At 34.1% G+C, this 25,371-nt stretch overlaps 1 protein-coding gene across 1 annotated transcript; it reads left to right on the top strand.

Moving 5' to 3' along the window:
- On the top strand, positions 1–25,275 carry LOC129221139 (signal peptidase complex subunit 1-like). Its single transcript, XM_054855585.1, has 4 exons — positions 1–171; positions 12,104–12,163; positions 18,052–18,138; positions 25,114–25,275. Exons 1-4 carry the CDS (start codon positions 127–129, stop codon positions 25,213–25,215), a joined length of 294 nt encoding a protein of 97 aa, XP_054711560.1. The 5' UTR covers positions 1–126; the 3' UTR covers positions 25,216–25,275.
- The last annotated feature ends 96 nt before the right edge of the window (positions 25,276–25,371 follow it).

Here is a 25,371-nt window from a genome sequence, read left to right as displayed (position 1 = left end):
ACAAAATCGTACGTATCATTTAGCTGCCTGCCTCTCATTTGATGCCGATTTTACTTGACGTACGAGTAATAAGTGAGAATTGAAAATATATAAGCACAATTCAAAATCAGATTCTAAGATCTCATTATGTCTGGCCTGATAGAAAAATTCAAAAATTTACCCGTTCATATGGTAAGTACATTCATTGTTGTGACAGTACCTAAGTTTTTCTGGTATCGATATGATGGCCAATTCCCAGTTATCGTGTGTTGACAAATACACAAACAAAAACGAATATTGTTACTCTTACTCAACTCAGCCAGCTTTCTGAATATTACTTATGTACTAAATATAAGAAGAAAATTATTTCAGCTATATTTATTGCCATTCATTTTTTTTTTGTCCTGTAGTGTTAAGTGGCTGTCTATAAATGATCTCACAAGTTTTTCCAATATATTTGTCCCCCCCCCCCTCCTCTTACTTTCTTCTTTTTCTAATATATAGAAGAAAGTATTGGATTCGTGCAAATTTTCGAATTTTGATGGATTCTAACATTTTGAGGTGTGCTGAGTCCATTTCGACCATTTTTGAAAAATGTATGTCTGCCTGTGTGTGTGTGTGTGTCACGTATGTGTGTGTCACGTATGTGTGTGACCATTTTTTTGTGGCTGCTCTACAGCAAAAACTGCCGTATGAAATCAAACGAAATTTGGTACACATATGTGCCTCTTTGTGAACTTTTGCCCATTGGTTTTTGGCCCGAATTCCTTCAAGGGGTGGAGCAATGGGACGTTTCTTGAGTTATGCGTGCTTGCTATTACTCAGGAAGTAACTGGCGAAATCAAACAAAATTTGGTAGATATGTAGCCCCTAACAGGAACAGGTGCTGATTCAACTTTGGTGTCAATAACTCAAACGAGAGTTGAGTTATAGAACGTTTTTGTCGTCATTTGTGACTGCTGTATCTCAAGAAATAACGAACGGAATCAAACTAAAATTTATCGACAAGTAGACCTTAGAGGGTATAAGAGCTGATTTTATTTTGGTGTCAACAGCTGAAAAGGGGGGGTGGCGTAATCGAACATTCTTTTTGTCCATTGTGAGTGCCATATCTCAAGGAGTAATGCTACGTTCTGGATGAAATTTTAAATAAATGTGAATCCATTAGGGCTCGACCGATGGCATTTTTTGGCCGATGGGCCGATGCCGATTGTTCAAAGATGGCCGATGGCCGATTGTTTTCCTCCAAATGGCCGATTGCTGATGGCGGATGGCCGATGCCGTTGGCCGATGGCAAAAAAAAAAAAAAAATCAAACAGAAATAAATTGATAAGATTGTCAGGGATTTAAAGGGTCATTGATTCATTTCACTTAACTTCCTTTCTACGAATAAAGAATTGTAATCACAAAAAAAAATCAGATTTCGACCTAAATTTCTATTTTACTATCACCAAATTTATACTTCACAAGTTTTTTCGGCACATCTATACATACATATGTACCTAAGAAAATATAGATAACCAAATATCCATTTTGAACGCCTCCTCAGTTAATTATCGCAAATTCTCTTGTGACGTCTTCATGCATGCAAACTTGCGTCACTCAAAAGCGTTATGAAATAGTAAATTGAAAACTCATACGTACGTAGTATGATCTAAAAGTTCGAGATCAAGTTGTATAAAACCTTACTCTGAATAGTTCACATTACCGAAGCATATATCTATCTACAAAATAGTCACCTTGAACGATTATGCACTTCTGCCAACGTTCGTATAGCTTTTAGAAGCACTCCTGGAAGACATTTTTCGCAAATTCCTGTAAGGCCTCTTGCGCTGCTGCTTTAACTTCATCGTGGGGAAGAAGGCGACTTTCATGTTGAGGATGCACGGTTTGATTGGTCAATACTCTGATATGACAAACAAATAACATAACATTTCGTCGGACTTAGGTCCGTGTGACTTTTACCTGTTCCCAGCAAAAAACCATTTGCATAGACGCCGCTTTTTTACGTCAGGAGAAGATGAGGCTGCATCATAGAAGGTAGCGAAAAATGGCTTCCAGGAGTGTGTCCAAAAGTTATATGAACACTGGCAGAAGTACATAGTCCCTTAAGCCGACCTTTTGAAGGTGGATGTGCTTCGGTAATGTGAACTATTCTGGGTAAGATTTTATACAGCTTGTCCCCGAACTTTTGCATCGTACTATGTACAATCTGTATAGGGCGTAGTTATGCTTCTCCTTTTTTGACTGCTATATGATGAAAGAGAAAGAACAATAGCCAAAAAAAGAAGGAAGAAAACCAAAGAGACTGTTTAGTAACCAATTGATTTGTTTTTTTTTTAATTGAGCATATAACTAAGATTTCAGTAATGTTGTAATAATGTATGGATTTAGGTACACTAAACATAGTTAAAAAAAATTAAATTACGTTGTTTAATCATTCAAAAAGAAAATTAAGAATAGAACTATGAAACCGTCAACAAATAACGCAATTAAAGTGGAAAGATTGCACGTAGACATTTTTTAGTCATCAAATTAAACAAAAAAGGTAACAGATAAATTACAATATTAAATCAAAATAGTAATATTTTTATACTTATTTAAAATTTATGAGTAGAAAAGTTTGCATTTTTCATAAAAGCTATAACAGTGACATACATTTTGCTGAAAAAAAAATAGCCATGAAAAGAGCAAGGTTCTTAAAACGCAGGTACAATAAACAAACTCAATATTTACATCAAGTTAATAACTGAATACATATACTACTTGATCTGATGTTTGCACACATAGTATTGAACAAATTGATTGTTTAATCTTTTATGAAGCTTTACAAACAAGTTCAAATTAAAATTTTCAATTTGACAATAATTTTCTGAAATTTGAAAAATTGCATAATAGAAAATCCTTGAAACTTTTCTATAAAAAACGAAAATAACTTATTCATTGATTTTATATAAATACACAAAAATAGTTACTTACAACAGAAAAAAAAATCAATCGCTATTAATGATGCAAAAAAGATGGCAATTTACGAAATATAGGTAAAACAAGTATGAGAAATACGCAAAATGACATTTCTTGACCAAAATAAATAATCGCTAAATATTTAAGAAATGCTTGAAACGACGAGGTAGGGTTAGGGGGGTCACCCTCTGATTTTGGAGTAAATCACACTTCGGCCCCAACCTCTGCCTCATTTTTTTAGTACAGAACAGCTACCACCAACGCCTCGGAAGAGTTTCTGAATCTACTTCAGCACTTCTGAAAAAAAAAAATTTTTTTTCGAAGTCCCTTTGATTTCCGAATTATGTCACCATTCAAAACGTCTTTAATCAATTTCTTACATTAATGCCCTAAATTCTTTCTAAACAATAGATAAAGTTTGAAAGAAAAAAAATCTCCAATTTTATGAATGGTGTTAGTTTTAAACAACTCAGAAGTACAACTAGAGTTTAATTTCAGAAATTGAGGGAGTGGGAGGAGGGGCACGCAAGTGTTCTCGGAAATTCAAAAAATAGTCGTAAAAATCGAGTTCAAAATAATCATAAACATTGGCAGAAAACTCTTTCAAAACTTGCACCCGAGTTTGTTTTGACGTGCAATGGCGGATTCAAAATATAGCAAATGTTGCAGTTGCGCGAGAGGCCCCATAACCATAGGGCCACCGAAGGAGTTACAAAAATGCGAATGATAAATGTTTTACAACTTCTGTGATCCCCAAAATGTATTTCGACGGGCTCCAAACTTGTAACTCCGCCGAAGCGATACAGAAAAGACTGCATTACTGTGATTCATATTACAAATATCGAAAAATTAAAAATTACCGTCGGTTCAACGGGAATCTAATAAAATGACACAAAAATCGGTTTCGCCACCTCATATTTTTTTCCATGGGGGCCAATTCGGCAGTATATCACCAAATGATCGTCAGTCTGAGACGCTATATTAGTTTTGCATTGAAATAAGTAATTAATAGCCACAAAAAATGAGTTAACAGGCTTTTCGGAACACCCGATCGAAAACAAAAAGGGAGTTGCACAACTGGAACGTCCACAGACCCCACATACGAAACTTTAACCTTCTACAGATTATCATTTTTGAGTTATGACTTATGACAGATACATACGTACATCCTGCTGCAAGAAACAACGCAATAATTAACTTGTTTGGTACCTTAATGTAGTATTAAAAACTCTTCTAGGGATGACTAAAAATAGAAATTCATACTGAAATTTAAGTAAATAATTTTATATGAAAACAACAACTCCATTTACTTTGTATTAAAAAGTAAAACAGCAAAGGTCCTTTTATTTTCAAAAACATCGGCTTTTCGATGTTTTTTAAGGCCGATGGGCCGATGTTTCCCGCAAGTTAGCATCGGCCGCCGATGCCGATAGCTAAATTGTTGAACCATCGGCGCCGATGCATCGGCCTGGCCGATGCATCGGTCGAGTCTTAGAATCCATACATAAACAGGGGTTGGTTCAATTTTGGCGCCAATAGCTCCAAGAGGTGCTATTTTTTTTTTTTTGCGAACAAAAATAGCTTTATTAATGCAACAATTAGAAAGATAAATCGTTATAAACTGTTGTCTGCATATTTCTTGTGATTTTAATTGTAGGGAAATGATTGGAAAAGTTACCTCATAATGATTTAAAATTTTTAACTGTTGCCATCTTATGTTTGTTAACTAATAAAATATTTGTAATTAATTCAAGCAAGTCTTTAAAAATAACTTTCAATTTTCGCTCTTTGCTTTGATTTTGCGATAATTCAGACATTGGGCTGGTCGTCAAGTTTTTGCATGTGTAATTTTTTTTTTTTTGGGGGGGGGGGGGATATTGCTTCCTTGCCAAGCATGGGGAGGGATCAGAATTATGAGAAAGATATAGAAGAAAGTTTCGTGATAGCTACAACCAAGGATTTAGCCAGGATATGTTTTCGGGGAGGGACATGGTCGAGGCAAAGGTGGTTCCAGAACATGTAATCAAGTGGGAAAATAGCATTTAAAAATTATGTTTATAATGTTTTTTTTTTTTTTCAAAAATTAAACAACAATGTATTTAAAAAAATTGTATCAAATAATTATTTCAACTAATTACTTCATTAATATTTGATAACTAATTTATATTCCATTGGAATTATTTATTAGGGAGTTCACAAAATAAGAGGACTGCATACGCTTTTACTGTCTATAACACTTGTCACAGTGTTTATTACATGTTTGAAATTACAAATGCATGCATCAGGGGCTTTTAGAATAACTTTCACACAAATAAGTGAAAATAGTCACAGTTGAAAAGTAATCTACACTCACCACCTCAAAGAATAAATTAATATTCTTAAAGGCTTATTTTATTAAAATCTACAAAATTAAGCATGTAATCAAAAGTATGATAGGATTAAAATGATAGTTTTGATCTTGTAAATCTGTTACGTCTCTTGTTGAAGTGTATATCAAAGAATGTTTTGAAAATTTTATCCTTAACAAGAGTCATTAGCAATCAGTAATGTACCAAAGTGGGAAAAAATGAGGACTTTTTGAAATTAAAAAAAAAATTGTATGATGGTGTGGGGGGGGGGGGGGGGCTAAAAGAAGAAGAGGTCTGAATGAAAGAAGATTTGTATAGCAAGTCCAAGTGATAGTGAAGGAGGAATCGAAGGAAGAGTTTTGATTAGATTGTCTTCGTTTCTTTATTTTTTGGAAATAATTTAAAATTTCGGGGGAGGACATTTGTCCCGACGGTCCCTGACCTGTCTACGGCCCTGGCCACAACATACTAGTTTTCATAAATTGTCGAAACTTCACCTCACCCCTCCCCTTGTCTCATGTTATACCCTATTTTTTATATTGTTATGAAAAGTATGTGACATCACACTTTTTGTTACCCCCTCCCCCCCTGAAACAAACTCGCAATTTGACGATATGGCCCATTGATTCAATATGGCCAGTAGCGGATGGGACAGCATGAACCAGCCCTGGCATTTTCGGGCCAGCCGGTCCCTTAAGACTTGCTCCTTGAAGAGGAGGTGCTCCCCTGCCCTTTATTTATTTATTTTCAGATGTAAAAGATAGAGCTGATACATCTTCTAGTTTTAGAAGGGAGGCACCATTAGAATTTGAGGACTCAAATTAGGAGAACTGCATTTACGAATGTGGCGAAAAATAAGCAACACTAACAACTGCATAGTAAAAAGTGTAATATTTGTGGTGATGATGGGGTGTTCGGGGGCACCCCCCCAGAAATTTTTTTTAATTATAGCTTTAAAAACGTATTGTTAGACTTTTTAGATGATTTTGGGCGATGTTTGCGCGTCTGGAAACATTGGGCACCAAGCATTTTGAGCGCCAAGCACATTGGGCTCAAGTTCCTGGCACCCATACGTCCGGCGCCAATGTTCCTGATGCCCAATGTTCCTGGTGCCCAGTATGCCCAGCACCCAATGTTCCCGACGCCCAAAGTGTTTGGCGCCCAAAATGCTTGGTGTCCAAAGTTAGCGGCGCCCAAAGTGCTCGGAGTCCAATGTTCCCGCCACTCAATCTTCCCGTTTTGATGTTTGCAGGAGGGAGTATTTGGAGAATTCTCCCTAAACCTTTTCAAAATCGGAATTCTAAAGCGTATGTGTAAGCTATGTTTGGAAACACTAAGAGGAGAGCAGAAATTCTTTCTAGGCAAAATTGCTCAATTGAAGTTTCCAAAGCTCCTATTTAGGTTACAGTTGATGCTCTTTTGGGGGGAAGGCAGTGTTTTTTTTTAAATGTAATATTCATACAGATAATGGGGGATTCGTCGGCCCTCCCCCGGAAAATTTTCGAAATTGTAGCTTCAAAAAGTATTGTTATATTATTTTTAAATGATCTTGGGTGATATTTACAAGAGGGGTATTTGGGGAATTCCCCCAAAACTTTTTCAAAATCAGAGTTTTAAAATGTATGCGTAAGCAACGTTTGGAGACACTAGGGAAAAGGGAGGGGGTTCAGGAATTCTTTCTAGGTAAAATTTCTCAATTGAAGTTCCCAAAGCGCCAATTTAGGTGACAATTGACTCCTTTTGGGGGAGGGTGATGGTTTTTGAAACTGCAGTTCTTCAACAAGTTTGTTACCGATGAATTGCACCCTCTCCCTCTCTCAAGTCAGTATCTGAAGGTCTTATGTGCAATAACCGTTGATAAGAATTTTTCACGCGATATCGCACGAAGAGAGAATGTATAATTTCAATGAATGCCTTTAAACTATCTTTGACAATGTTAATGAGAGCAAAGATCCGGTGCCCTCCCCCCCCCCCCTCCGCCCTCTGGCATTTTTTTAAAATTAGTTGTTTTAAAATTGCATTCTAGATGATCTTAGGTATTGATAGGGAAAGAGGCTCGAGAGTGCTCTCCAGGAATTTTTTCGTAATTGAAATCTAAAGAAAGGGATTGTAGGTCTTCTTTAATAATGTAAAAGGGGACCGATAATTCTTGGAAATTGAAGCTAAAAAACGTTATTTTTGTCAACTTTCAATGACGTAAGGGCAGGAGTTTTCGGGGAGATAATTTTGAATTGAAGCCTGTAAAGCGAAATTTATGATGGCGTGCATGTTGGGCACGAAAAATGTTCGAAGTTAGCTTTTAAAATGCGTTTTTTTACGATCTTTGGTAATGTTAGTCGGTGAAGGTGTTCAGGCACCTTTTCCTTCGTTAATTTTTTGAAATTAGAATTCTAAAACGCAGTCGTAGATGATATTCGCTGATGCTACCAAGGGTTCATAGGGTTCTTCTTAAAAATCTTTTCGGAATTAAAGCCCTAATAAAGAAATTTCAGACCATCTTTGGTGATACAAGGGGGAAGAGAGATTCAATGACCTCTAAGAATTTTCTAAATTGTAGTCCTAAAAACGAAATTTTAAATGATCCTTAAAGATGGGTTAGAGGCACTTCTGCAGGATTTGGGAGATCATTCTCCTGGAAGCTTTTCGAATTTGAAGTCCTAAATACAAATTGTAGGCTATCTTTGATAACGGTAGAGGATAAGAGATGGGACTGTGTACCTATTTATAAACTTCACCTGCACTCTTTCAAAATAATAGTTTTAAAACGAGTTTTTAATCTACCTTGGAGGTGTAAAATGAAGGATAATGCTTGAGGATCTCTCTTCCTTCCGCATTCTTTGCTAAGTCCCTATCTTTTTATTAAATTATTCATACAAATACTATAGAAAAACTTCCCCGCAGTATTTCTTTTCCAAAACCATTTTAGTTCTTTGGTTTTATCATAGTGAAATTTTTAATTTCCAACCTGATGTTTGAATTTGATGGAAATTAAAGTGCTAGGGATTCGTAAAATAATCTTTCGACTTTTTGGACTGATGTGGTACTTTTCAGTGACACCGTAGGCCTTCTCCCAACTTTATTTTACTTTAAATATCCTAATATCTTAATAAAGTTTTATTTTATTTTCGTTTTATGCATTCAAACGCTTGGTATTCATTACAATATTTTAAAACTCCCTTACTGCATTTTAACATTTTTTTCTATTTAAAACATGATTCGGCGGCCCTTATGAAACCGCCACATTTATTTATCTATTCATTTATTGTATTAAGTTGAAACTTGTCATAGGTTTGTACTATATACTGGATACTTTTTTCGTTGAAAAAACAATTTTTTAATTTGTCAGAATGTCTCGAAAAATTTCAGTTGCCTTTATTTAGGTAAATTATAAACCATGGATGTTCCTAAATAATATTTAAAGGTTTAATTGTTTAACATTCAAGGGTTGCATTTTCTTTCATTATTTTGCTGAAAAAATCCTTTTTGTCACGGGAATTCCACTTGGTATTTTGTAACTACTATTTATTCTTTTTAAATACTGAGAACGTTTTCTTACTTTTTTTGTTTTACTTTGTTCATCCCTAAATTGAAACTGGCAGCTTCGTTTCTACGCCTCCCCAGGCGATGGCCCTGCCTTTACATGTTCACTCTCCCTTACAGACTATTATTACAGGCAGCTGTTAGGATCTTCGAAGGTCCTGGACCGCTATGCAACAAAGTTGTTTTATCGACCAATCAATGAATTTACACACACACAGTAAAAACATCTGATTACTCACATCACAAGTTTGCAGAGTTCTTTCTTCTTTTTTTTTTTTTTTCAAATTTTGTAACCATAGCTTTTTATGCAGTGATTTTCTTATAAGTCGTTTAGAAATATACCAGGTTATTATGATATTTTCAAAGATATTTAAATAGTGTTTTTTCTTCTTTTTTTTAATTAAAAAAAAGAAAAAAAAAGAAAAATCAGGGTCTTTTTTTTTTTTGGTAGTGTTCAATTAAAAGATTAACTGCGGCCCAAACAGGCGACCCACCGGGCATTTGCCCGGCTGCCCGCGGGCCTGGGCCACATCCGCCACTGAATATGGCCCATTATTTTGATCTATGTACGAATCAAACTGTTCAGTAACCTTCCTAAACAATTGATTCTCTTTGTTTGGCAATTAGAAAATTTGGCGCCAAGTAGTCAGAAATTAGTTTCTAAAAAGCAGGTAGAAACTTTATTTTCTTTCCTAATAATAAAGCTGCAAGTCTGTCTCTGGATCTCTGTATGTCTGATACGCGCATAGCGCCTAGACTGTTTGGTCGATTTTCATGAAATTTAGCACAGGCTTAGTTCATAGCATAGGAGGGAGCACCTCGAAGCGATTTTTAAAAAATTCAATTTTGTTCTCTTTCTATTCCAATTTTAAGAACATTTTACTGAGCAACTTATCATACTGTGGATGTGTAAATTACCAAATTGTCATAAGGTGAATCCGTAACATGGGTGAGCAAATGAACACAGCAAATTGGTGAGAAATTCATCATTAATTATTCGTAAATATACAGGGGGCGAACCAAATGACCTTTTCATTTTTTACTATAGACAAAGCTGTGCGAGTACCACTAGTAGTAAAATAAGCTTGCAGTAATGATAAGAATAATTTTTGGTTTAAATCTTTCAGTACAGATGTGATGTACCCCCCCCCCCCCCCCATTTGGCGATATCCGATTTTTTACACAAAATTGAAATATTTTTCTCGCCAATGAGGCGATAACTTTTTAAGCATGGTATCCGTGGCTAAACTAACCTGTGTTTGGCAACCCAAAGGCAATCATAGATCTGTTCAAACTTGTTTACTTGTTAGCAGTGGTCCAAGTTGGATAGATCTTTGTTTTTTCATGCAATATACCTTATACGAAAGCTTATTTTGTGTTGGTTTGGATTCAGTAGTTGTGTTTTGATGAATAAATATTAAAAATGCCAGTTTCTTTAAATTTGAAGAGTAAAACCCAACTTGGGGTGTGTCTCGGTAAGGCGCATTGTTTCATATGTTGTGTTTCAGACTGAGTGTGAGGATTTATATAACAAAAACGTAAGTTTTTATTTTAGAATTTAAAAAACAAAAACTCTCACTTCCGAAATTCTTTGTTTTTACAAAATCTTGAGGGCTTCTTTTTGTTTTTAACTAAATATTTACTGCATGTAAATTTATTTTACAAAAGAAGGACAGTTATTTTATTCTAAAAGTTAATTCTTATCGATGCCAAGAACTATTCAAGCATATTCTGTAAACGTGCGCCTCCTTTAGGTACCGAATTTCTGAAAATAATTTGACTTTACGATTTTATAAAAATATTAAAGTGTTATTTTATGTAAAATATAGTAGATATTTTTAGTAGGTATTTTGAAAGCATTTTTGGATAGCAAATAAATGTACTATGGTATTTTTGTATTGTTAATGTTTGGAATGTTCTGTCGAGACATTTTTACTTTTCATACATCAAAATTTGAATAACTAAGTGTTTTTTTTTTGGCTGAAATAGTTATATTTTGGGGATGTTTTCTGCTTTAAACATGGCATATTGCATCGCTTTGCTCTTTTTTAGTAGAGTATGAGAATTGTTTTTGTTCGACAAAATGCATGTTGGAAAATAGCTTTTATTTCGATTGGTACATATTTCTTTGCTGAGCTGTGATAATAATTTGTTAATTTAAGTATTTTAAATACCTACTAGTAATTTTCCTTTGTGTACAAAAACTTTGTAGTTTCTGGTATTTTTGAAGCAAATATTCGCAATGTTTCTTGCTGTGGTTTAATGTTGTTTTTATATATATTGCCTTCTGAAATTCTTTGATCATGTTTTTTTTTTAAATCTGAATTTTTCCTGTTGGCGCTAAAAAGGCATCGCTAAGAACGATGTATGACATATGTCGTCATACATCGTTTTCTTGGCGATGCTTTCTTGGCGCCAACAGGAAAAAGTCACCAAGGGTGGGGTATATGACATTGGTTCCAATCTTTCTTTCCCTATTTGCGTTTTCCCATGGCTTCTGGAAAAAAAAACTAAGCCTATTTCAACTTTTGCGAGATTCCTCTTAATATGAGATGCAGGCGGAAAAGGTTGAGCACCTCTGCTCTAAAATATAATGAACCTATATTATACACCCTCGTTCTCAGTCAGCTGTTGATTTAAAAAATTATACTTAAACTTTAAATACGTACTATGGTGTTACTAGTATCTATTTCAAGACGCTATAAATATTTTAAAGTTTTGAGTTAAATTTGTACAATTCTTCCTTGCAATCGTATTGGAATTATACTAGAACAATTACTTATTGTTTTATTTCCTTTTTTTTTATTTTCTTTTGTGTGATTTTAGAAGGATGGATTTTAAATAGATTTCCAATTTTCCTTCTTGATTCTGCTTTTGCAACTAGCAAAAACAAAGCAGTTATGATTGTCTTTATTTTTTCTTGCTTCTCTATATTATTCATGAGGTTAGTCCTTTTTGTCAGGAGGATTTTAAGTGTTTAGTTTTATATTATTTCTTCTGTAACAAACTGTTCTTTACCAGTACTGTGTTGTATAATGTGGACAATGAATGAAAAATTATGTTCATAATTTGTGTCATATGTGTTTTTTAAAAATATTAATAAGTTTATGGTTTCAATTCCAGGAAATTCAAATTTATTTTTAACTGCATTTTTCAAACTGTTTAAGCATATTTGAAGCTATCTTAAATATTAAATTTAAATAATTTCTTTAGCTAAAGAAATATATTTGGTTATTAATTATTATTCAAAGTAATCTGAAACATATTTCCAGGATTTTGATGGACAGAAAAAAGCAGAACGGATTTTCCAGACTATTATTCTTGTTTTTGCTGTAAGTATGTTTTAATGAGAGATATTTTGATTATTTTAAGCTTTAGCACAATTAACCACATTAATTAGATGCATGACACAAAAGATCTGTTTTTTTGCTTAATGGCCCTAATATTAATGTACTAAATGCCATGCCTTACTTTGTTCTTTTATGTTGTTGTGAAAGCTTCTTTTTTTTAGTTTTTGTGGGTTTTCTAAAAGTGAACCAACATACCCAAGGTTCTTGGTCTAAAAAATGTTGTCTTGATTTTTTTTTTTCTTTACAACAAAAGATAAACTGCTAATACTTAGGGACTAAAGGAACTTATTTTACTAGAGGAATTCAATTTATTGCTTCATTCTTCATGAAAATTATTTAAAAAAATATAGTTGCTTAGTTATGAAAGTTACTCAACCAAAAATAACACTGCCCTTTTTTGAAAAAAGTTTCTGAAATTTGTTCAATATAACTGCACTATGTGATTTCATTATAGGACTTGTAGAACTATAGGTGCTACTTTTTGTTGGTGTAAATTCAAAAAAAAAAAGGAAAAGTATTAAAATTATCAAAGCCAGTCTAACAAGCCCCAATTTCCCCTTTATCTTATGGGGTGTTGACTGATCTGGTGGTCCTGAATTTCAGTATATTTTCAGTGTGACATTTGAAAAATTTCCAGTATTATATCGCTCAAAAAAAAAAAAAAAAAAAGAAGCTTTCACAACAACATAAAAGAACAAAGTAAGGCATGGCATTTAGTACATTAATATTAGGGCCATTAAGCAAAAAACAGATCTTTTGTGTCATGCATGACTGATCATACATCTAATTAATTAAATGCAATTATTTAAACAGAAAATGAACAAAATTTTATTGCTTTAGAAAATATGATTTCAGAAGCAAATGCCTTTTTTATTGAATTAAGGTGAGTTGGGGGAAGTGCAGCCCTTAAATTGTACAGTTCGACTTTATTAAGGCCTAGACATGACAAGATTTGATACAAATTTTTTAATTTTTATTTCGTATGTTACCTGTTTTAGTGTGTTTCCCGAGACATGAGCCTGTTAAAATCATTGCAGGTATAAAAGTTGAAAAAAACATTTTAAATTATTGTGCTCTAGGGCCGCACTTTCTCAATAAAAGTAGGGCAAAAGCATCATCTATCTGATTTTTTTTTTTTTTAAACCGTTTGAGAAAATAAGGGGCAAGTGCAATCAATAGAACATTTTTTCCTGATTAAAAACGATTTTTTAATTTTAATTTTCACCTATTCATTGGGAAGTTATTACATTTTCCCCAACGAAACCTGTCAATGTAAAATGAAGAACGTTCACAAGGAACAATGGATTATTAAACAAAATTATGAAATTTTTATTTTAAATTAAATAAGGAACATGAAAGATAACTTTTATTATGCTAATAAGCTTAAAAAAAACAAAAACAAATCTTGCATATCAAGGAATAATCTTTAAAACTTGAATATCAACAAACTTATAAAATATTAACTTAATAGTACAAAAGGTAACTGTACAACTGACAAAAGGTAACATGTCTTTGGCGAACTTGAACATATTTTTTTGTATAAGTACACTTAGTATAGTAATTAACAATAAATAAGTATAGTAATTAACAATTTAATTTATATTATATTCTGAAAACGTTACTTGGAATATCAAATTTTCTCTATGATTTGAAGAGGGATTTGAAAGGATTGATACAATGTCGTCATCTTGGATCTCGCTAATGCCGTCTCTTGAAGGATAACTAAACAGAGTGCTATAATTTCCTGCCGTTTTTAACTTTAAAAAATTAATTTCAGGATAATTATCATCATTTATATTAGTAATTTGTCCTGCAAAATGTTTAGTCATCTTTTTTGTAGAAAATCTCACAAGAACTCAGTCGCCTACCTTTCTCTCCGTTGGATGTCTTCCCCACTGAAGGATATCTTCTTGCTGTTTTTACTGTGTGGCAATCATTTCTTCGACTATCATTTCATCATGCGAATCTTCCCTTAAACTTATATTTTCATTATCGTCACTTTCTTCCTCCTGAATAATTTTGGAAGGATTACAAATTAATTACATTGCTTCATTAAATCATTGCAGACAAATTATATCTGTCATAAAATAACATTGCCGGATTAATGGGAAAGTGCAGCCCCAAAAAATGCGAGTGCACTTGCCCCTTTTTTTCGGGCCGCACTTTCCCAGTCATATAATTTTCTGGGGCAAGTGCAGCCCTAAAATTAATTGATTTGAAAGTAAAAGATAAAAAATCTCAGCTTTAAAAATACGAAAAGTAGACATGAAATAGTTGTACTTACGTTTTGGAAGCACGAAAAAGTGAGAACAACAACAGAAGAAACGATGATTTCTCGAACCATAACAACATGGCACTGTAGTTGGAATAAGAAAAGTTAGGAAACGAGGGAGGGAGTAGAGTTACCATTCAAGTAGCGCGATCTAACGCACGCAGTGCAAAGTAATAACGTTTACCAAGCTACCCAGATGACAGCAGCCTTGCAGATATTCCCGGTTTCTGATTATTGACCTAAGTCGCACTTGACCCAAGACCGCACTCACCTCAACTAACCTTAACAGAAAATTTAAGTTACATTTAAAAATGCGATTTTCAAAGTTTAGGCTTAAAAACATCTTCTTCCTAACATATCAAGTCCCCCTTAAAGATAAGTTAGAAATTTCGATTTGCCAAAAATGGTCTGATATTGATCACTTCAGATAATCAAGATTCTACTGTAAAAGTTAAATTGCTAGTAAAATTTGAATTAAAACCTATTATTTTTTACATGAAATACACCGCCAGCTCAGTCATTCCAGTAGAGCACTGCAGTTTTGTGCTTATTAGCACTCATATTTCTTACAACTAATTTTATGTTATTATAATTTTACATTATTATTTCTTATAACAAATTCAAAGAGCATACTGAAGAAATCAGCACATCATTGTTCTAATAGGAGAGCCACCTTCAATCTGCTTTTTTACATATACAGATGTGTCCACCCTCCGTAAGAGCAAAGGCGCATTTCTCTAAATATCCCAAAGCCCCCCCCCCCCCCAATCTCCCAATATCAAGAGCCTCCCCTCCCCCAAAAAGGAAAAAAAATACCCCTCAAAACAATCCCCTTAAAACTTCAATGGCATAGTCTGCGCCATGCCTCCCCCCCCCCCATTTCCCCATGTTGCCACCCCTCACATATATTATGAAAAAATAGCGATACTAGTCGATTCTATTATTGAAATTATTGAACAATGAGGTGGTATGGTTGTTGTTTAAACTCTGTAAACAATTATTCAAACAACACTCAAATGTGACAAATATGTAGGGCCGTAATGTGTTCATAAATGTGCAGTTCTTTAGTAAATAATTCCTTAAAAACTATTTTTTGCCTTTATAATACCTATTTTGGTGTGTATATGTATTATAGATAAACTGAGACACAGTAAAAAACCTTCATTAGGTAAGAATACTTATTACTTTCACAGAAAATTTGAATATAGTTTAAGCAAAAATTTCCGTCTCTTTTGAGTGCTGAGTCCGTATCATGCTATACATCTTCCTATATTTTTAGGAATTCAAAACAAATCTAAACTTTTTTTAATGTTATGACATAAGTGCACATAGGACTAAACATTTACAAAAAGTTTAACTTTACTATCTGCACTAATCATGAGTTGGAGGCTAAAACATCCTTCTGAAGTGTAGAATCCGTAACAAGGACCTATATAAGGGAGAGGCTGAGAAGGCACGGGCCCTCTCCAAAATGTGGAAAAAAATAAAGGTAGGGTAAATGCTCCAGTAGTCGGCCATTTAAGAGATCAGTTGTTGAGTTTTATTAACCTATAAGTTTCAGCTATCAATACAACAACAAACACAATGTAAACCTTTAGGCTGTACCTTTCTGATAATGATTCACTAACTTGTTTCTGGAATAAAAATATTTTTGTTTTAAAAGCCTAGCCATTGTTAACACGAGAAAATGCTCCAGTAGTCGGCCATAGAAACCCAGTGCTTGGCCATGCATGCCCCAGTAGTCGACCGTTTCATTTCATTACTCTTATGAGGTATAAGTGAATAAATTTGAACAAAATTGAATGCAAAACTTACAGCACAGCAGTGTACTTAAAAAAATAATTATTCCTATTTATTTATATTATATTCTAAACTGCAATCAGTTTCAATATGCATCTCATGCAAAAAAAAATTATTATTTATCTTTTACATAAGCGGTTTTCACCTGCGAGGGAGGGGGGGGGTGTAAAAGAATCTCAAGGGGGGTGTGAAGGTATATCAGATAAAATAAAATCAATCCCTCATTAATGTTGTGAAAGTGACTAATGTGTATGCCAACCTCACTTGGATCCTAAATTATCTCAAAAAATTGTATTTACTTCTTTTCATCTTGGATTTCATATGTTCGAGTAATAAGCTGTTCAAAATAAAGCTTTGAACAGTTGAATTAAATTTTGTGTGTGAAACTATCTAGATTTTTTCTTATTTACTAGTTTTCAGCTATCCATATCAGCTCCAGTTTCCAATTAAATTGCTTGTATCAAGCATATACGGAGGGGGTGACCTCATGTCAGTCTTCAAAGGGGCTGCAGAGTCTGAAAGTTTGAGAACCCCTATTCTATGTCATTAACTAAAATCATATCATATGCTGCAAAAGAAGAAATTTGATGAACGGAAAGACCCGGGTTAATTCGGAATTTTTATTTTGGGAAAAGCATTTTGAAAACTTCCAAAACATGAGAACTTGAACCCCCCCCCCCCCTCCCCCACCCTGGCACTAAAAAGGCTTCAGTGTTAACTGTTTATGTTAATTTATGTTAACATTAAGACTGAACGAAAGCGTTGATAGAATTCATGACCGATAAAGTGCAAATTATTGATCGATATGATTGACATTTGACTAGTCTTATGTTCGTTACAACAAAACTTCAACCTACAGATCTCTAGTGTCATGAAATTCATTGGCTGCTTTTCGTAACGAACTATCTGCAATTACTTCTTTCGCCACCTCCAGGTTATGTTTCTTTAGTTTTTTTTGCCCTTGTCCATCTTGTTTCATACTTCCTCGCCATATCACCTTTGAAAAGGAAACATAATATTTAATTAAAACTTGCATGGGGCAAGTTGTCACTTGTAATAACTTATCCCAACAAAATTGTGACAACTTATCCCATATGACGCCACTTCAAATCTTGGCACATATTACTGGTATTGTATCTTTGTACAAAACTTTTAAATATGTTAGCACTTACCTCAAGATGTAGGCTTTCACGTGGTATAGAAATCAATCTGATATCTGCAACAGCTTCTTCACAAATAGAAAAATAACAGCGGAAGGAAATATTACTTCTAAACTCAAAAAACCTTTTTCCTTGAGCACACCCCCTGCTACTGACTGCAAGCACTCCAGTGACCGTCAAGGAGTGCAGATGGGTGAGTGCTATCATCTAGTGCAAGGAGAGTCAGTTTCTACTGGGGGTTAATTTTAAATTCGAATGTAACAATTTACCCTGTGTAACAACTAAACCCTGTCTCCCCTATTCTAAAAATATAAGATTTGATAGTATTCTGCCTCACAAAAATAATACTATTTGCCTCACAATGATAAATAAATACTTTTAAAATACCAATGAAACGCATTAAAAATTTCCCATGTATATGATAAATCTATGTAGCAATAGAAACGAAAACAACAAAATAATTTAATCATAGAAAAAGTAACTAATCTGAATTATAAAAATTAAACTCACAAAGCAAAAGCTCTACAGCACTGAGTTTCTTTTATTAATGTATATAATATTTGACTGTTTTTATTACTTGTGTATATCTAGTTCCTTTCCAAAGTGAATGTATTATATTTTCTAAATGTCTTTTATAGGCTGCTGGACTCATCACCGGATATACATTTCAACAATTTTCTTATACCGTTTACATTCTTGGAGCTGGATTTGTGCTGTCTTGCATAGTATGTATTAGTACAATTTTTATTTCTATTACTTTTGTAGTCATTAGTGTATCCTAGATAATTTTACCAATACTTAAAGCTTATTTATTAAAAGACATTAGGATTTACTGTACTGTTAGGTTTCTTAATCTTCAAATAATATTTTTTACTGCCTTCAAAATATATATAATCAAGACCCCATTTTATTTGTTAACAAATACAAACTGGCAACAGATAAAAGTTTTAAACCATAGACTAATAATAAGAGTAGACTGAGCTTTCCCATTAGATGCTGTTAAAGAAAATTGGTTTACACACATATCACGTGATTGGTATGGCTTGGCGAAAACTGGCAGCATGGTTGCTAGATAGCGGCATATTCTATAGTTTGGCACTCGACATTAATTTTAAAATGGAATGGATTTTCATTAGTTTTTTTTTTCCCTGGTGCAGAGATTGAGCTGTTTTTCTTTTAGTTATGAATTACTTTGACATTAATAATTAGCTTTAGATAACAGTTTTCAGTAACTTTTATTTTATTTGGAATTGATCATTTTAAGTATAATGTTATGTGTTGACGAAATGTATTCGCTGCAAACAAGTTGAAACAAATTGCCCTCTATATTATGGTGAAGCAATTACTGTCTATAATACATTTCTTGAAAAATTGAAAGAAATTAGGGGATACTAGGTTTCTAATGAATGCTGAATTTGATTTCAAAAAATTTCTGCCTACGGAAATTGTTTGCCGTAAGCTACACTAGATAGTAGCCAATTTAGAAATCTGTCTCTGTAGTAAACTCAACACTGAACTATTTCACAACTTTACTTCCTTATATAAATATGATATAAATAAGTTGTATTCTCAAAACGAGTTTGGTATTTCAAATTTTCTAAATAACGTCAAAGCGTTAATAAACGGATGTCATCACAAATTAATAGGGACCAAATTTGACAATCTCGGAAATGTTGAAATTTCAACATAAAAATACGAATTATTTAAAGATAGTATGTGTACGTAAAAGAGAAAACTAAAAACCAAGGCTGTTTTCAGTTTAGAGGGGGGATCTTTTAAATTGGCGGGGGGAAAATGTTGCCAACGTAAAGTCTAACTTACTAACACTTAAAAACCTTTTAAAAATGCATTTCACTTCTCTGATGATAAAAATACTTCCAGAAGCTAGCAACATAGTGTATAAAATGTATTGCTGTGTGTTTCACTGATGTGACTTAATATTTAACAGAAATATTGAATAGAATTAAATAGTTGGAAATTTCGTAGCGAAACAGGGCTCAAAATATAAAAATTACAAGAAATTGGGTTAAATGTAATAATAATACTGCATACTTGTGAAATAATACAGTACATATTTATCTTTGCAAGGAAATGCACAGCAAACGTGGACCATCTTTCTTGCACTTGGGTGTTTTGAATAAGAAAAACTTTTTAGCGCTTGGCAAACATAATTTCTTATTTTCTTAAGGACGTCGTCTGCTACGATCAACACCCGCCGTTGCTATAATACATATCAGTCACATGACTTGGTTTGTGAGCAGCAAAAGGGTTGCCATAGCTTGGTCTACTCTTATTATTAGTCTATGTTTTAAACCATTGAACTTTCTCTCCTTGTAAGCCAGCAATGAAATCTTTTCCAGTGGCATGAATGAAGGCTTAGAATTGTATTTAAAATTTTCTTTAAAAGGTTATAATTTATGTTCTATATAACTTAAAAGTTCCAAATGAAGTCTATCAAACGCAGAATTTATTTTTTTCGATTGGTATTAGTATTTCAAATGTGCAATTAAGTTTTTTCACTACTAAAATTTGAAAGATGCTAGTTTTTCCAGTATTTAATTGATAATATCTTCTGTAATTCAAGTCCTACAAAAATCAGACTCGGCTGCTATGAATACTCTTGATTAAGTCACCTGTTAAGCAAAAAAGAAATTATCAAAATCGGTTCATCCGTTTAGGAGCACAGACGGGCACACAGACACCTTTCCCTCTTTTTTCGTATCAAGGGTTAAAAAAGCACAATATAACAGGATCATGCTGTATTTTATTTTAATGAATGCATTGGTTTAAGAACAATTTAATTTTGAAAATATCTTACAACTCTTTTAATCATTTAATGGAGAGACTATTTGGTTTAACATATGAAGCTGTGAGAAGTAAAGCAGGGGTGCAAGTGTACTCAAGTAAAACTTTCTGAAGGCAGTGAAATTTTCAGAAACTCAAACCCCTCCTCCTCTACCGTGAAAACTCTTCAAATAAGCCTGCAAAAATCTTTGAAAAAAAAAAACATTTTAAGAGTTTTTTTTTTTTTATATAATTTTTTAGTTTTAAAACGTTGCCAGACTAAATTTTTGGAAACGGCGACCTAAAATTTTCTGATCACGAACATCCCTTAAGCAAAGGGATGTAAGTGGACGTTTTAAAGTTTCAAGTAAATCATGTTTAAAGTTCAGACCCTAGGATAGCTTTTATGGATTTTTTTTTCTAGATCAAGCTATCTAGCAGCACCTACCACAGCTACTTGCCGTGTGCAGGTAAAGGGTAGTTACTGCACATATGTCATTTTTTGCATTTTTATCACCTGTTACAGTGCTTCTCAACCTTTTTTACTCTGCGGCACACTTGATAATTGGCTCAATCCTTGCGGCACACTAAACCAAACTTCATATGTCAATATGGACAGTGTTTTCATCATTCTCTAGTCAAAGCAAGGAAGAGAAAAAAAAAACAGCACTAGTTCATCATGAATTTTAGTGCTTATTATGGGCATTATAGCCAGCTGGTGCCAAACGTTCATTTAACAAGACCGAGACACTAATGCCTATCTTGAGGGACTGTGGCCATTTTTATTCGATTCTATGTTGGGAAGAACTACAAGAAGTTTTTTAATCGAGGATCTAGATACGATATTTTGTTGTTCTTGAAAAGTACAATGCTAAGAGCCCCGCGTCACAAATACACTCAATGGTCACTGAATTAGAAACTTTTGAGAGAAACATTTTGCCTTACTCGCACTGTGCTAGGGTTTGAAGGGAGTATCATGATATGGAGCATGTTCTGCTGGTGTGGAAGTGGTACCCTGAGTTCTTCCTCAAAGGAAAACAAGCAGCCATGCGATACCTAGATATGCTGGTAGATCAAGTCCACCCTGTAATGTTGCATTTGTATCCTGATGGCGACAGATATTTCATGGACAATAATGAAACCATACGTCGTGTCAGAAGTGTTGAAAATTGGTTCACTGAACATCAGTCTGACTTGCTACACCTTCCCCAGCCACTGCATAGCCCAGTTCATAACCCCATAAAAAAATGTGTGGGATATGGTGGAAAGACACATCTGACAGCAATCTCCTCTTCCATCTAATTTACAAGATCGAAAAAGCTGCATAGCCAATGCATGCAGTGGCGGATCCAGCCGATTGTTTTGGGAGGGGCCATCCGAAATTTTTGAACAAACTCCCCAGGGCCGAATTTAGCTCCATGCCGCCTCTAGGCAAATTTGAAATCTGCCGCCCCTCCCCCCCCCTAAAGAAGAAAAATATCCTTGACTCAAAAAAACGTAAAAAAGTGTTCCCCAGATTCAAACTGTCAAACTTATGAAGAAATGATGGCGTTTCACATTCTGAGGCGCCCCGATGAAATGATCACAGTGATCTCCCAAGAACATTTTTATTCGGCAAATTTTGCTGACGATTCGGCAAATACCATGATTGAAAAACATTTGACTTTCATAAGATGTGTGAAAGTAATCATTAATAAATTACAAGAAAAAATTGTCTCTGTGGAAAATGAAAGAATGCTAATATTTTACTTTCAAGAAATTTACATTCAAAAAATGTGTATTCTAATAGCAAATTTGCCGCCCCTGAAAAGTTTGCCGCCCTAGGAAACTGCCTACTCTGTCTATTAGGAAATTAGGCCCTGATAACTCCCCAGAAATTTTACTAAAATGAAGTTTTAAAAACTTAATTTTCGGGGTATCGAAACATTAGGTGAGGAGGTGGATTTAGAAATCTCCCTCAAAAAAGTTTCAAAATTTAAATTTCCGAGCAATTTTTGAAAATTAGGAAACTAAAAACGCATTTTGTCTATTTTTGATGATGTACGGAGAAAGGTCAGGTTTCGGGCGCTGGCCCCAAAATACTTTTTGAAAATAAAGCTTAGAAACCAAAATATTCTGTTATTATACATTGAGAAGTTAGAAGAGGAGGGGTTCTCTTCTAGCTCTTCAGCTGTCCAGCCTAAAAATACACCTTCAGGTAATGTTTGCTTACATTAAAGGAAGTGTGAAGGTGCTTAGAATCCTTCCTTCCGGGAAGTATTTTGCCTTTGAGGCTCCAAAAATTCGATTTTTAACTATATTTATACATATTTTAGAAAGGGATGGAAGATTCGTGAGCTCTTCTAAAAACCTCCTTTTAAAACTATCATCACGATATAAAATAGGGAGAGAGAGGGTCCTATCAAAACTCGTTTGTAATTAAAGTCCCAAAAAAAATCATTTAAGTTCCTTTTAAGCAAGTTAAGTAATAAGGGCTGGATAAGCTAGTTTGAATTGACATTTTTTCCAAATAAAAGACTTAAAATGCAATTTTTTGCTACATATCAAGGCATTTGTGAAAGGGCATGGGAAAAGGGGTTCTCCTCCTAGTTTCGAAATTAAAGCCATAAAAACGAAAATTTAGGCTCTCTTTGGTCTTGTGAACAATAAGTAAACTCTGAGAACAGAAGCATTTAGAGATGGTCCAAGTATCTGTAGTTAGAATCAAGAAATGATGTAAAAGATGAAGAAAAATTTTGGAAATAAAAGTTTTGTTTTGAGGATAGGAATATAGTTCATCTCCCAATTAAGACCTATACTTATTTTTCGGTAAAATACATGTGTTAAATTTTGTTATATATATTCTCATAATATTTTTTTTTCTTTTTTTTCCTTAAAAAAATTCTTACAAACACAAGGCTTTGGGAGGGGCCATGGCCCCCATGGCCCCCCTCTAGATCCGCCCCTGAATGCATGGTACTCTCTGGATGTAAATGCGCTCCAGAAGCTTGTAGACTCGATGCCCAAACGAATCAGAGCAGTTATACGTGCAAAGGTGGTTCAATAAAATATTGATCTTGGGTTCTTAATTCATTGACCAGTGAGTGTATATGTTCTTTAAAATGGTTACAGTAGCAGCTCGTGTCCAGCGTGTTTAGAGATTTTGAGGTACTCTTTTTACTAACAGCCAATATGCATCCAAAAGTACTTCGCTGCACCCCAGTTTTAAGGAGCAATCGCTACTGAGGTCTATATAAATTGTTCATGTACCTTCAAAGAAAGTTCCTTGCTGATGCTTCCACAGATCACGAACCCAGTTATATTGTTTTACTCCAGCAAGCTACAAGCAGTGCTTAAACTTGGCTCAAAATCATTGCCAAATGTTCTGAAACCACATTCAAATAGCTTTTCTTTCAGAATGTGTGTAGCTGGTTGATTTGAACATGTCCAATGATTCACAATCTAAATCCTCTCTCCACAGCTGAAGTTTTGGTTTTAACCATTTCCATACAAGAAAAAAAAATCTCACCGTGTCTTCGAATTCTTCTATTCAGTTGATTATTAAGATTTTTAAAAATATCAGCCAAGTACGCTTGTTTTCCCAGACAAAATTTATCGTGTAATAAACCGGTATGTTTCGTTTTGTCGTGAGTTATCAGAAATTTGTACCTGGTCTCTTCAACTCAAAGATTCTTCGCACGGCCTTGCTTCTCAACCGAAAAACAGAGTCAAGAAGCAAGGAGTGGTGATCTGCCCCCACTTCTATAGAAAGTATAATTCAAATGTGAGAATTAAGTAGTCTTTATTGTATGTTGAGGATTTTTACGGCTTTAAACACGACTGACTACAGCTGATCTGGCATATTGTTTGCCAGAAGAGTTTCACGATAGACAAAACTGATTTGAACACTTTGTTTTGACTTTTCGCATTCAAGATGAACCCTTTGACATTTTAAATCATTGCAACTGCTCCATCATTGCAGTGCTTGTGCAGTTATAATAATGGATCTTGTTGCCATTTATTTATTTAGCTGTAACTCGTAGTATTTCATCCCCAGTTGCAAGCTGAGAAAGTTCTTCGCAAAAATATAATGATCTTGAATGCCGTCCTCCTTAGCAAGATCAGCGCACCTTTTGTGTCTGTTGATTCATCAACATTAAATAAAAATTTTATTGCTATTTGTAGACAATAAAGCCAATGTTTTTTAATGCCATCTGCCATGCCATTAATTCATCACTTGAAAACATCGTCTAGAATTGGTACTCTGACCACCACCTCATTCATCGCATCGGAACCTACCTTCCCCAGTATGACTTCTTTGCAAGCAGGTGAAATATATATTTTACCGTTGTTATGCCATTTTCGATGCAAGATGGGAATTAATTAAACTAGCTACCTTTATATGATCTCTTGCAGAAGTAAAATGCATCACGGTTCTTCTTTTTTCTGCAACTCCAAAAACACCACAGCATACCAAGAACCTTGTTGCGGCACAACAGTTGAGAAGCAGATCTATTGTACATTAGCTTTATGGTACAAATTTGCTTACTTGGTTTCTGAAAAAAAGTCTTAATTCCAATATTTCCCTATTGTTAGCATTGAATCCGACACACATTTCTTCAGATGTCTCGAAAACTCATTTCTGCAGATACTGCTGGTTATCTGCCAACGGCAGTACTAGTACCATCTCTTAAACAAAGCAAAGGAGATGTACTCCTGTCATTTGTATCGTTTTTTTCTGCAAATTTTTAATTTTGTCAGTTACATCCCTTTGCCCCACTGCCTCATATTATTTTAGAACTCACATCTTTGTGTACAAGATTCATATTTAATTGCTGAAATTTAACGTTTAAAGCATAAGATTTGATTTAACTTACTTTATTTGCAATTGAGCTTTATAACTCTTAAATATATTTCTAAACATTTGTTTTGAACAGCTGACATTGCCACCATGGCCTATGTACAGAAAGAAACCATTGCAATGGCAAAAACCAAGAGAAGAAGGCACAGAAATTAATAAATCAAAGAAGAAAAAATGATTTGTAAAATTTTACTTGAGCATCATTTATGTTTAATAAATTGTTTGTTGCTTGATTTTACTCATCGTTAATTATTTAAATTATTTCTGGTGCCAATTTAATTAGGCAAAAATGGGCACTTGTGAAGATGGCATGTTTTAACTAAGATAACTTGCA

This window comes from Uloborus diversus, chromosome 4 (assembly GCF_026930045.1).
Source record: "Uloborus diversus isolate 005 chromosome 4, Udiv.v.3.1, whole genome shotgun sequence".
Taxonomy (NCBI): Eukaryota; Metazoa; Arthropoda; class Arachnida; order Araneae; family Uloboridae; genus Uloborus; species Uloborus diversus.
Note: the sequence above shows the minus strand (reverse complement) of the source record. Positions and strands in the feature narration are given on the sequence as shown.